This window comes from Papilio xuthus, unplaced genomic scaffold (assembly GCF_000836235.2).
Source record: "Papilio xuthus unplaced genomic scaffold, Pxut_1.1 DF827777.1, whole genome shotgun sequence".
Lineage (NCBI taxonomy): Eukaryota > Metazoa > Arthropoda > Insecta > Lepidoptera > Papilionidae > Papilio > Papilio xuthus.
In genome coordinates this window covers 7,922,980-7,935,800 of record NW_013530872.1, presented here as the reverse complement: position 1 = coordinate 7,935,800, position 12,821 = coordinate 7,922,980, and the positions used below count along the sequence as shown (strand labels likewise).

At 34.2% G+C, this 12,821-nt stretch overlaps 2 protein-coding genes across 6 annotated transcripts; one reads left to right on the top strand and one right to left on the bottom strand.

Annotated features, from left to right (window-relative positions):
* Window positions 1-222: 222 nt before the first annotated feature.
* On the bottom strand, window positions 223-1,820 carry lwr (ubiquitin conjugating enzyme lesswright). Its single transcript, XM_013309048.1, has 5 exons — window positions 1,723-1,820; window positions 1,562-1,630; window positions 1,407-1,490; window positions 832-1,094; window positions 223-511 (listed from the first exon to the last, which is right to left on the bottom strand). The coding sequence occupies exons 2-5, from the start codon at window positions 1,625-1,627 to the stop codon at window positions 445-447; spliced, it is 480 nt and encodes a 159-aa protein (XP_013164502.1). The 5' UTR covers window positions 1,628-1,630; window positions 1,723-1,820; the 3' UTR covers window positions 223-444.
* A 2,441-nt stretch (window positions 1,821-4,261) lies between these two features.
* Chro (chromodomain-containing protein chromator) lies at window positions 4,262-12,164 on the top strand. 5 transcript variants are annotated; one of them, XM_013309591.1, is made up of 20 exons: window positions 4,262-4,367; window positions 4,778-4,885; window positions 4,981-5,114; window positions 5,372-5,530; window positions 5,804-5,896; window positions 6,116-6,223; window positions 6,506-6,702; window positions 6,898-7,030; window positions 7,113-7,195; window positions 7,307-7,461; window positions 7,770-7,925; window positions 8,212-8,390; window positions 8,493-8,648; window positions 8,866-8,991; window positions 9,147-9,377; window positions 9,521-9,610; window positions 9,721-9,861; window positions 10,106-10,255; window positions 10,491-10,650; window positions 10,825-12,164. In XM_013309591.1, the coding sequence occupies exons 2-20, from the start codon at window positions 4,795-4,797 to the stop codon at window positions 10,929-10,931; spliced, it is 2,649 nt and encodes an 882-aa protein (XP_013165045.1). In that variant the 5' UTR covers window positions 4,262-4,367; window positions 4,778-4,794; the 3' UTR covers window positions 10,932-12,164. The 5 variants fall into 5 exon arrangements, with proteins under 5 accessions (XP_013165045.1, XP_013165042.1, XP_013165046.1 ...); XM_013309588.1 differs by having other exon boundaries at window positions 4,263-4,367; window positions 5,372-5,566; XM_013309589.1 differs by having other exon boundaries at window positions 4,265-4,380; window positions 5,372-5,566.
* The last annotated feature ends 657 nt before the right edge of the window (window positions 12,165-12,821 follow it).

The following is a 12,821-nucleotide window of genomic DNA, read 5'->3' as shown; positions in this document are numbered from 1 at the left end:
GTCTGGTCAAATCTTGTATCATGAACATCAAGTAGTACTTACAAATTAAACAAGATCCTTACAATTGGAATTTTTTTTTAATTTTTAAGGTTAATACGTCAAACTATTTACTGTAGCTCAGTAATATTCTATCTACTTCAGTAAATATTTCCACATATTAATCTAAATTATAACTACGGTTACATTCTTGCAAGAGGATTTGAGAAAATTATCTCTATATTCTAAGAAATGATTTCTACACTGAGTTTTTGGTTCGGTTGATGCTCCACATTAACCAATCATTAATTTTAAATTATGAACCTTAAACCTAACTTAAACCATAGGCAGAATATAGACAGAAGTCTTTATTTTAACCAATGTCTTGGTGATGTTTTATGACCCTCTTAAATATCTTGCCATGTTTTCTTTTAGTAACCGTAGTGCCTAAGTTTAAAAAGACTTCATTTATTCGGTGGCAGCCATAGCACGCGCCTGCGCTCGCACGCGTTTGTCGTATTCTAGCCGATTTTGACTGTAAACAGAGGAAAATGGCTACATAAGTCATAGATTGTAAAATTCACTTCCTTAAATATTAACTACCGAAAATCATTATTGATTTTTTTCATATTAAATTACAGTAATTATCACAGCTTAAATTGACAATTGATGATTATTATCCCTTACCAGTCTAGAATTTTATATAAAACATGTCCCCACAGAGTATTATTAATCTTAGTTAAAATCTGAAGGTTTAATCTTAGTCAATTTTAAACAGTTGCCTATTAATTCTTGAGTATATATAAATCAATCAATTATCTTGCCTAGTAGTTAGAATAGAAACAAAGCACTCACCAATAAATTGTATATGCTTCCGCTTGTGCAGGATCTTTCACATTGGGTTCATTTAACAGATCTTGAATGCCAAGCAATATTTGTTTAATTGTAATAGCGGGACGCCAATCTTTTTCTTCATCAAGTAATGATAGACACACTGTGCCTGAAGGGTACACATTTGGGTGAAACAGAGGAGGTTCAAATTTGCACTTTGGAGGAGTGGATGGATAATCATCTTTGAAGATCATCCGTAATTTGTATAAACCTCCTTCCCAGGGTGTCTAAAAATATCATATTAATTTAAATGTTGCGAAAGCCTAGATTAGATTTCCACATTCACTTCTAGAACATGTCAAATTATGTTAGTCTGATCTCATATTAAAAAATGAAATAAAGCAATGTTTATAAACACTTGACAATTTCTTAAAATATTTAGTTACAATTTTATGATGAATTAATCATTTTATTTCCAACAAAGTATTTTTTGAAGGTATTTTCGAAATTTCGTCTAAATCAATTCGCACCAAGCCTTTAAAAGCATACGTAAAATTGTAATTACTACGGAATGTTTCTAGAATCATTAAGTTACAAACCCCTTTTTTTCCGGGGATCGCACATTCCCAAGTCATGAGATTTAAAGACCCATCGGGATTTTTCATAGGCCTTGCCACAAACCCCTGCAAGTGAATAATAGTATTAAGGTCATATATTAAAATAAAATAACACACTGAGTTATAACTGCACATACAAAGGGATGGTCCTTGCGCCAAGCTTTTCTTTCCTCAGCTAACCGTGCACTGGCTATGCCCGACATTATCTGAAACAATAACGAATAGTTAAATTTAAATAATATAATAAAACTAGGTATAATATTATAGCCCGTACAATATTATGAGAAAAAACACTAACGAGTCAATAGTATGAAAAATTATTTGCAAAGAACGAATAAAATAAAGCGTCCCACGATGCGTCAAAGCAACAAAGATACAGAATAAAAATGGTAAAGCTATTTAAAACATGGTAACATTTTGCACAAATAATAATGAAAAAATTAAAGCAAACTAAAAAAAAGTCCAAGAAATGGATCCAACGTGATACAAAGGATGAAACTGCTTAATCTAGAAACAATTAAAACAAAGCTTACATCCAAGTAACGCGAATAAAACTCAATCTGACAAAAACTTCTATCAGCAAAAGTTTTACAATTACAGAATAAATAAAAAAAACATATGACCTTATGAAACGTATTAATGTACGTTTTAGTAGTAAATTCGATTGAAATTAGGCAAAACGATTGCCAAATCTTGGCCAAAATGGTAAGGCTTCTTCGCGATTTTTTTTTATTAAACTTTCATTTATTACGGAATAAAAAAAGTATAGCCTGGCCAGGAATATAAAAATTCTCGCAATATTTTAAGAGACAGCGGCTTAGGACTACCAACAGAGGGCGTTTGTTGGCAGTGAGAGTGCAACTTACATCATAGCATAAAAGTACATCCGTTAGAGGGCACTATTATCAAAACAAATTAAAACTTTAACAGTGACTGATCTTTGATCTAGATTTTAGATCTAGAAACAAAGTTTGTCTGCAATTAAATATAATTTAAATGCCGCAAAAAGTATTTTAGAATAATTTAGCTATCATTCACATATCAAATGCAACATTCTAATGTAAATAAAGAGCTACAATTTTCGAGCAACAAAACCTGATTATAAAATATCGTAAGTTACGAATACACTTTGTTTTACCAATTTGCATTGAGCAGCGATACAAACTTTAAGTCATTGGATATAAACATAAAATCGCTTGAACAATGCTGTATTTATTTTGTATGGCAATTAACAGTTATTCTGTATTAATTAAATTCACTATTTTGTGAAACAACATAGCGCCGACCCTCAAAACTGACGAATAGCATTTGGACTTCCTGGATTTAGATCTATTCACTACCCTTAACTAATTGTTGACTGCGGCAGTTGTTATAGAAATTGACCTTCAAAGATAGCTTTTTCAGGAAATTGTTAATTTAGTCTACTTTTTTGCCTCCTTCTAAAAAGACGCATACTGTTAGTTATTCGCTATTCCATGAGGATATTCCAGACACGACGCGTGAGGTATACGATATTATTAGTGCTCATTCAGAATTAATAAAGATAAAGGTATGCTAAAAATAATTTACACTTTGTTGTATTACTTGTATTACAACACAGCATGCGTATTTAAATCATACTACGCTCTCATCGTCGACATTCAAGTCTATAGCGTTAAAGGTCTGAAGGGAGAAAAGGAAGTTCGCGATTGACTGATTACTGCCTATCCCATTCGTGAACGTTTTGTTGTTTTATTATTTTTTTTCTATACCAACTAGATATCGAAAATCGTACTCAAAAATATGATTATAAGGTACTTCGAACACAAGGCAAGTTAAATCGCGGTAATAATAAAAAGTACGCATAGACTACGACAGAGATGTCCGTACAATTTATTTATAATTTTACGAATGAATCAAAAGACTGCGATGTATAGAATCTTAGCCTAATTCTAATTTCTACCATAACCACCAGAACCAAATCTATGACAACTATGTAAATGGCCAACTGTTATGTAATATTGGACGAGATAGTTTCATTACGCCGCTTTTTATATTAATCAAAATATTATATTTTTTATGTTCATATAAATTATAATGTGTGATCAGTAATCTAACCAATGCGACAAAAATATATAGGTATCGATGGTTGGTAATATCTAGGTTACGAGACATTGATGTGTAAGTCCCAAAGGCACCTACTTGGGTCTCGGCGATCGTTAGTAATTATAGGACTCTATATATATAATTTTTAATTTTAAACCAATATAAACAATTTTTTTTTAATTCGTAAACATATTAAATTTAATGTAACGGGCATAAATATATATTAATTTAATGATATTGAGTATCTTTTTCATATAAATTTAATCTTAATTCTGTGCAGGAATAATAGTTTACAAGTAGAGGCCAGTACAAGCTTATCATTGTCTAATTATTATAATTTTCGAGAAAGAGTTTATATAAATAGCATTTTTCTACATTTAACCCATCAAATAAATGATTATTTTTTTCAATAAAAACAACTTTTGAAATAAATATGAAATCTTTTTAGCTGTTCATTACAAAAGTAATGAATTTAATATGTTTTTGCTGAATAAAACGGTAAATAAACCATTTCTACAAAGAAATTTTACATGTCGGCATAAAATGTCGGTGTAATCGAATGTCGGTAAACTATTTCGGCATACGATTAACAGCAAGTCTGTTACAACACGCTTAATTGGTTGGAATTTCGTCATTGGTCGAAAAGGAGCCATCCTCTTCATCTATTGGCTGCTTAGAACATCCGATGCAAAGAGAACAAGAATTGTCGGCATTCGCTAGAGGGCGTAATGATTTTGACGGCGAAAGCTTTTTTTCCCTCATAAAGTATTTGGTGCTTGCATTAGGTGTTCCGTTTTTCGTTGTGTTTGTGAAGTGATTTAATTTGTTTAAAAAAAATATAATTTTGACATTGTTTTGGTAAGTCTTAAATGTAAGTAAATCGGAGGAATGACTTCAGAATGGTTTATTAAAACATCGAAAAGTTGTATCTAAATTTATAACAGCTTGGTATAATGTAAAGCATAATGCTAAGCGTCGCTGCCTTGTGTCACAGATAGAAATTTCAATTAAATGATCGAATTGTCTTAAGTTATTGGATTGTTTATGTGGAAGGTGGAATGATCTTATTTCTACAATTGTTTAAAATGTTGCAATTCAATCATAGGTTTTAAAGCGTCTTTATAAATAAATTGGTATGTCGAAAATTGTACACATTTAATGAGTTGGCGGGAAGTTGCCGGCCAAGATTAGCAAGGTTATATTTGTGATATCTATCAACAATAATATTCTGATTTCATTCCATTATTTGACTCATTAAACTTTTACAGGTTATCAGAATAGCAAAATGACAACCGTAGAAGAAGGCGAAACGCCTTCTGCAGAAGTGGCGGCGGGAAATCCTGACGAATTAACAAAAAACCCGACTGCGTTGAAAGGTTAAATTAAATAACAAAAATCTAAATGACCTATAAAGTTTTGTTTCTAATTTTTAGCTTTAATTTCTTAATTGATGCAACATTACTTATTACAGAGGCTCATGAAGAGATGGCCACTCTAGATGTCCTGGTTTGTGGGCAGTGTCACTCTGCATTTCACTTTTATGAAGAGTTCAAAGAGCATAAAGATGCTAATAACTGTGTTGGGAAGTCTCCAGTCAGAGATAGTGTAAGTGTTTAGCATTGATCACACTTTCAGTAGCATTATCTTTCCTCATTATGAATATTGGCTGTTGGTTATTTCATTTTATTATATAATAGGTCTTCAGCTCCAAACCATAGGTAACTTGTTTTAAATGTGTTAATATTACAAGTAATTATTATACATTTTTCTTTTTGACTCAATGAACCAGTAGTAAAATTAAAAACTTTAAGAAATGTTACTTATATCTTTTTAGTATTTTTGATATTTTATAATTTTTTTAGAATGAAAGCAAAGCTCAAGTATGGGCTTTCCTACTGTGGAAGTGTTCTTCGGCTCGGGATGGATCTACATCAAATGCTGACAACAGCTGGAAATTATATCAGCAGTGGTGCCGCATGCCAGAGGCTCAGAGAACTGCCTGGATTACAGCCGGCTCCAATGTACAGGCTTTGTCTAAGTTTGCACATGCTAAAGTTGTAAGTTATTGCAAAAACTTCAATGTTTTTGTATGCAACCAGTTAGAAATTTAAATTGGAATGACTGTGTGTGTACGATAAAACTGTTCGTTTCCAATGTCTAAAAATAATGTCTGGTCTGTCTTTTTTTTTAAAAAAATCAGACCTTTTTTTATATTGGCTATAAAATCTTAGTAGCATTGAATGTGATAAGTTAATGGATGTCAAAGACATTTTACAATTTGTCAATAATTTTAGATGGAAGTAAAGACTGAAGATCAACTAGTACCAGTTCAAACCCCCTCCACAGAAGTTAAAAAAAGGGGTAGACCAAGAAAAATACCTAAAGCGGTAAGACCATTTAGTTTTTGCTAATAAACCATCTTATTTTCATAATTTTTTACAACACATACAGGTTTTTGCATGATATTAATAAATACTAAAATATTTGTTGTGTTTGAAATTTTATAATAATTATTTTTTTATGAATTCTTTTTTCTAATGATATTAATTTAGTGTATAATCAAATTGAGTATGTTCTTTTGTCATGTACATTATCATAACTTGCAGGAAGACTCTGAAGCAATGCCATCTGGTGAAGAGAGTGATGACTTTAAATCTAACCCTGCTCATAGAGTCATGAATAAATCAGTTACATTCCAAACACCACGACCAAAGGTAAATAAATTTCATTACCATTTAAAATGAGCTTGACATGAATGTGGTTGAGTGATTGAAAAAATGATTACTTGCACTATTTTCAATATATCTAGGAACTTTATACAAAAATTTAATATTAAAGAGAAACTTTTGGTACTGCCAAGTGTTGTCTTTTCTTCTTCGATGATGCATTATTCGTAAATATATATGTTTATTACATATTTTATATATATAAATATAAATTTCTATTATGCATTATTACATTTCATTGATAGAAAAATATTTGATTCTTTTTTGTAGGACTTTTCAGACAAAGAGTCGGTACGTAACGCGCAGGAGCGAGTGCCTCCTGAGGAGAGGATAGCGCGGCGCACGGAGCGCGAGGGCGGTGACCCCGCTGAGGCTGGCGAGTACGTTGTTGAGAAGATCCTCGCCAAACGATTCAACCCTCGCAGGAAACAATATGAATACCTACTTAAATGGGAGGGTTATCCACAGTAAGTACTAATTTTGTTGCACACACATTGCTATTTCCTACACAAAAATTAAGTGCATATCATGTTAATGTTTAGAAAGAGTTTGATCATTTAATTTGATGAATGGTTTTCTTTCTCCATATAAAGGATTTATTGAGGCACATTACTCTGTATTTTACTTTTCCCTAATTACGTTTTTTATTAATATAAATACAGTGAGCAAAACACATGGGAGCCAGTAGAGAATATGGAGACATGTAAACATCTTCTGGAAGCATTTGAGAAGCAGCTCGCGAGACAGAAGGAGCTGAAGGCTCTCAGAGCTCAGCAGCAACAACATCCTGTACAGGTAAGCTACGTCTTTCATTAAAAATATGTGTACTTTTTTAATATTCATTTATGGGCTGAACTAATTTTCTAATTTTCTTTAGGTCAAACAAATCAGCACACCTTTGCCACAAATTGTCAAGCAGGTTGTTAAAAAATCTGACAGCCCAATGATATCTTCTTCTGGGTAAGAAACCAAATATTTATTAAACCACATTTTATCTATACAACATCTTTACTTTGTGATAAAGATTAGGCTAAGTGTATAGGAGGTACCTTTAGCTATATTTTTTTTCAGTCGCCTACAAAGAACAAGTAAAGTGCGTGCCTTGGACCAGGTGAAAGCGTGGTGCGGCGCAGAGGATGAACCCGCCGCTAAGAAGATAAAGAAGGAACTGTCCAGCGAAGAGGAGGACTATTCCGACGCAGAATCACCCAGGAGTAACATGCAAAGTAATTAAAATTTATCCTTATAAATATTACCATTGGTAGATGCTTGTAATGTAAGTCAGTTCTGTACAGTCAAGGAATTAATTTCGCTCCCTACTTAGGATTAAATATCTTACGACAAACTGTCACAAAAGAACTCCAATTTAGGACATTCAATGACGCTATAAGTTTGGGTTTACTTGTATTATGAGAGTCAAATGTTCTTCAAAATTATTTTTTTATATGGATAGGAATTAATCTCCTTGACTGTACAAAACATTAAATTAGATTAGAAATAGAACGAGGTTGTATATGATTCTCGGCGATTTCAGTTGAGAAGAGAGTACTAAATGGGAATGGTATGGAATCACCAAAGTCATCATTAGACCCTGAACTTGTGAAGTCACTCGGGCTCAGTGGCAAGGGCATGCCGAATATTAAGGGGGTTATACAAGTTGATCCGAAACATATGCCGAACCTTACCACAGGTAAATACGGCACTTTTATTGTTTTTACTGTGTGGTTTGACATTTAGAAATGTTCATAGTGCAATTAGATAAATCAAAACGTTTAAGCGGAAAGGAGAACAAAGCAAAAGAGTCGAGCGTGTTTATCCGTTAGGGAAACGTGTGCTTCTTTAATAGAATTTAATTCGTGTTTTTTTAGCATTCAATTCTCTTGTTATAATCTGCCCCATAAAAGTGACTATTATTCTTGGTTTTCTACACAAGTTAGGTTTATACACACTACTTAAACGGAATGTCTTCTTTGTAGGTATTTACATAATGTCGAAGAGTTCAGGCATAATGAAGATTGACTCACCTGGGAAACTAGGTCCCGGCCTGAACATTGACCAAGATGTGATCCGAAAACAAATATTGGCAGCGAAACAGAAAAAGCTTGAAGAAAGTAAAAAGAATGCGTCACCGATGCGAACACCTCTCTCTACACAGGTATGTTTAGTGTTGATTATATCAATGAAAACCAAACATTTCAAATCTCTCCTTTAATTGGTAGTGTTATATTTATTTACGTTGCTATGTTTCTCTTCCTAGCCCAAACGAACATACTCAGCAAGCGGACAACAAGTCACAGAAAAGACTATTATCACACCGTCAGGACAGAAGATCATTCAGCGCACAATACAGCGGCCGTTCGGTCAGTCTGAGGGCAAATCGCCCGTCACAATCCTTAACAAAAAGTTGGCACAGGTAATAATCATTGATTTAACGTTGTTTATGGTGACATAATTTTGATAAAACTAAGTTAAGGTTCTGTGTTATGTTTACAACAAAATCAACCTATATGACATTTGTCATAGAAATTGACTTTCTTTTATCAAAGAACAGGATGTCCAAAAATTTTCTATGTCAAATGTCCACATATTTTGTCTGTATTTTAATATTATATTATTGTGTGCTGTGATAGGGTGACAGTTTGTTACGGCGAGGCGGATCGATTCGTGGTCGCGGCCGGGGCGGGTACTCCGTGTCCACGGCTGCTGGGAACATCGTACGGATTCGGGACAAGAATATGCCATTCGACTTTGACAAGGTCACTATGTATTTCTTTACTAAAACATTGATAGTTTTAGAGCTTAATTTCACTACAATCATCCAGTTGTATAGTGAAATCTGTGCAGTTTGGTTTAATTGCTTTGATTATACTTGGTTTCCTTGCTTCCTTATTTTACCTACATTAATTTTCAGTCGGACGCGTCTTCGGAATCATCGGATGGCGTAGAAGATCCATTCCCAAGTGATCTTGGTCCATTACCGTCGCCGAGTCCGGAGCGGGAGTTGACACTTTGTCCGCTGACGGGCAAGCGGCTGGCGCGCGCTGAGGGCGAGCCTACGCCGCCGCCGACACCGCCTCCGCCACCCACGCCGCCGCCCGCTACAACTCCACCACCGCATCACAACGCCACTATGCTTATGAAGGTTAGATTACTTGTCATATATTTTCTACTTTTTAAAAGATTATCACTTACTAGCTTAATCTATTGTGTTCATTATCAATAACTATGTGTAACTAATGACAATAAATCATTGTACATCCTCCATTGTTTATGTGTTACATACAGGTGGAGATGTCTCCAGGAGGCACGACAGGGATGTTGGTGCAAGGAGATGGAGCACAGCCATCATTACCTGTGCTGACAGATGAAGATGGAGTAAGTTATACTAATTAATTTATAATAGCAGTGTAAAGAATTGTTTCTGTTATTAAATTTAAAATAATTTAGACTCCATGTGATTCTATAACGTATTTGTGTATTAACAGACAGAAGTAAAGATCGAGGCGAGTGCAGTGAAACAACTTCTAGAAGAAGGCGTGGGTGTTGACGATGGCGAGGAAGTGGGTCTGTTGCATGCTGGACACCCACCAATCATGATTCGAGGTGAAGATGGGGTGCTATATCAAGTAAGTCAATAATTTCCAATTATTTTGGTTTATTCTTAGACTTTAGATTGGTAATAAAATGTAGAAATTAATTTTTCTTTAAAATATTTTCAAATTATACAAATAATTTTGATTCGTAGCAAATAAAACCGAAAGTGCATATCTACAATATAGCTGCAAGGGAAACTTATTCAAGGTGACTTGCAATTTAAATCAAGAAAAGGGTTAAATATTTAGCAATGAAAATACTTGTGCTATCTTATAGGTAGCCGGTGAGAACGAGGACGGGCAAACAGTGTTGGTGGCGGCGCAGGGCGTAGAAGGTGTGGAGGGCGTGGAAGGAACCGTGGAGGGCGAAGAGCGCGGGGAGGGTGACGGCGAGGGTGTCATGTATGTCACCAGGGAAGAGGGACAGGTCAGATATCACACACATACATTGAAATTTTTTCTCTTAATAAACTCAATTTGTAAAAAAAGTTAAATTAGACGAGGTAAAGCTAATCTAATTGCACTATTATTAGGCTTAGTCTGGTTGTCTGGCAATTATCTAAGGTTGTATGTGATCTTATAGAACTAAGATCTAGATCGATGAAACTGTACTTTAATTTCTGTCCAATAATTGTTAAACAAGTTGTGACGTATGTGTGCAGGACGTGCTGTCGATCGACTCGAGTCAGCTGGCGCAGCTGTTGCCAGGAGGCGAGGCGGGCGGCGCGCTGCAGCAGGTCGCAGTGCAGATGGAGAGCGAGTCGGGCGAGGACTCCACACAAGTCATCGCGCAGCTCGTGCAGGCCGAATTGCCTTCGCCAGGTAAGTAATCAGTTTCGACTGACGTTAGCTACTAGTAAATTAAAAATACCCAAGTCTCAGTTTATTAGGTTGATAACCAAAAAGTCCTTTACTAATAGATATTTTACTATTTAGCAGTGTCTGCCTTAAGCTTCTTCGTAACATATTTAATTAATTTCCCTTTTTTATTGTTAGGTGGCACTCGGCGTGTAGTACTGTTATTACCTGACGGCACACTCACGATGGCGGAGCTGGACAAGGAACAGTATGAGACAATAACAGGGGCCAGCAAGCCTGAATGAGGCACGGACGACATTATGAAATGTTTCCTAATGGCCTAGTGTCCCTCAGTGCACAATGTGTTAACTGTGTGTGAACATGGATACGATGTCTTATGTGGACGCAGAGTGTGGAGTTATTGTAACTATGTTATAGATGGTTCAACTTAATTTGGCGCGCTGTGTTTGGCGATACAAGTGTGACTGGCTTATACTTTGGTCATACTAAGCACCACGCGACAATTTGACTTAAACTATCTGTACGACTGTTTGGTTTGTAAGAATAATTAAATTTTAAATATAAATGACTACAATGTAATTCTGTACACATATTTTTACGAGTGTAAAATTAATGTTATATTTATTTATGAAACAGCACTAAAAAATGTCTTGACAGCAATATACATGGTCTAAAATTCATGTATCAATTTCTATGAATACACCATAAAGATATTTAATCCTGCACATGCAAGCCAAGTTAAGCAAAAAAAAACTTTACGTATTTCTGACAAGTGCTCATGTTTCAATAGATAATGAACTTATACACTTATGTATTTAAAAGATAGGGTTTCCATAGCCGAAACACTCGTAAAAAACATTTGGTTTATTCAGCGTGATGATGTTTTTGTCTGAGTGTGTCATCAGTGGTAACCCAAAATAATAGGTTTTTTAGTGGAACTTTAAGCAATATATTGGTGTTGGTGATTGAGAATACAATTGTAAATATGATAGTATTCATTTAGTTTTATTCACATTTTTATAGTGACTTGAATCACACTTGGTGTAAACAGTCAGTGTTGCAAGTAAGCATTGCTTTTATATAATTAATTACATGATAAAAGGTGTAAAGACATTTCATCACACAAACATATCATGGTACTTTGAACATGTAGTTAAAATGTTATTTTCTATATAGTTGTTGTGATTTCTACTTGCATAATTGTGTATGTTTCATATCAAGACTTATTTATATAATATGTGTGAAATTCAACTTTTTTCACAAGTCAATGAAGTTGTATAATATCAAAATGTACTGATTATTAAATGTGTTTGTGGTGAAATAAAATATTCTAATGCTCGCGTAATTTGTTTACAAAGGTTAGGTCTTGATTTGAAATAAAGTTTAGATTTAAATTACTTGTGACGCCGACTGTACTTTACGACATGTGTATTATACAATAGGATATAATTAGTTTAACATTGTCTATATTATGAGTAAAATATTGTAAATATTAAAATTGCACATTTTATCTTTCATGTATGATCTTTTATTTAATGCTATAACTGGTAACACTTTGAAATACAATTCTGACTGGTAACACCGAAGTATTGGATGCATCATTGCGACTTAAAAGTTTTTATAAGGAAATGATAATTGGATTGCTAATTGAGGTTACTGTATTACAAGTAAGAGATAAGACTAAGATTTAATTTCTTTATTGTAATTATTAGCCTCAGTATGAATTGATTGCCATTGAATTCCCTTGAAGGTGATTTATTGGTGTCATAAGAATCCATAAAAACAATACCTATGTATTTCTATCTAATGTTAGAAAGGTCAAAAAAAACTTTGTTACTTTGAGTTGTGACTACTCCATACCTACCATTAAGGCGGGAATACAAATGCCTATAAAATGGAGGAGTAGCTGGCATACCTGTTCTGGCGCGTGCCCGTCACTGGTGCAACAAGGATACATTTGCTACTTTACTAAAACATTTGAAGTTAGTTTTCCGAGCCCCGCCACGTTCTTTCCCTCCACTTGCATGCAAGTATGCCAGCTACAGGCATGTCTATTCGCGGCTTTAAATTTTAAAGAAAAAGGTCAGAAAAGTGTGATAACCTAAAAAGTGTAGTAGTTTAAAAATATATCTTATTGGAAGACCACATTTAGAATTGCAAAATATTTTATTGAA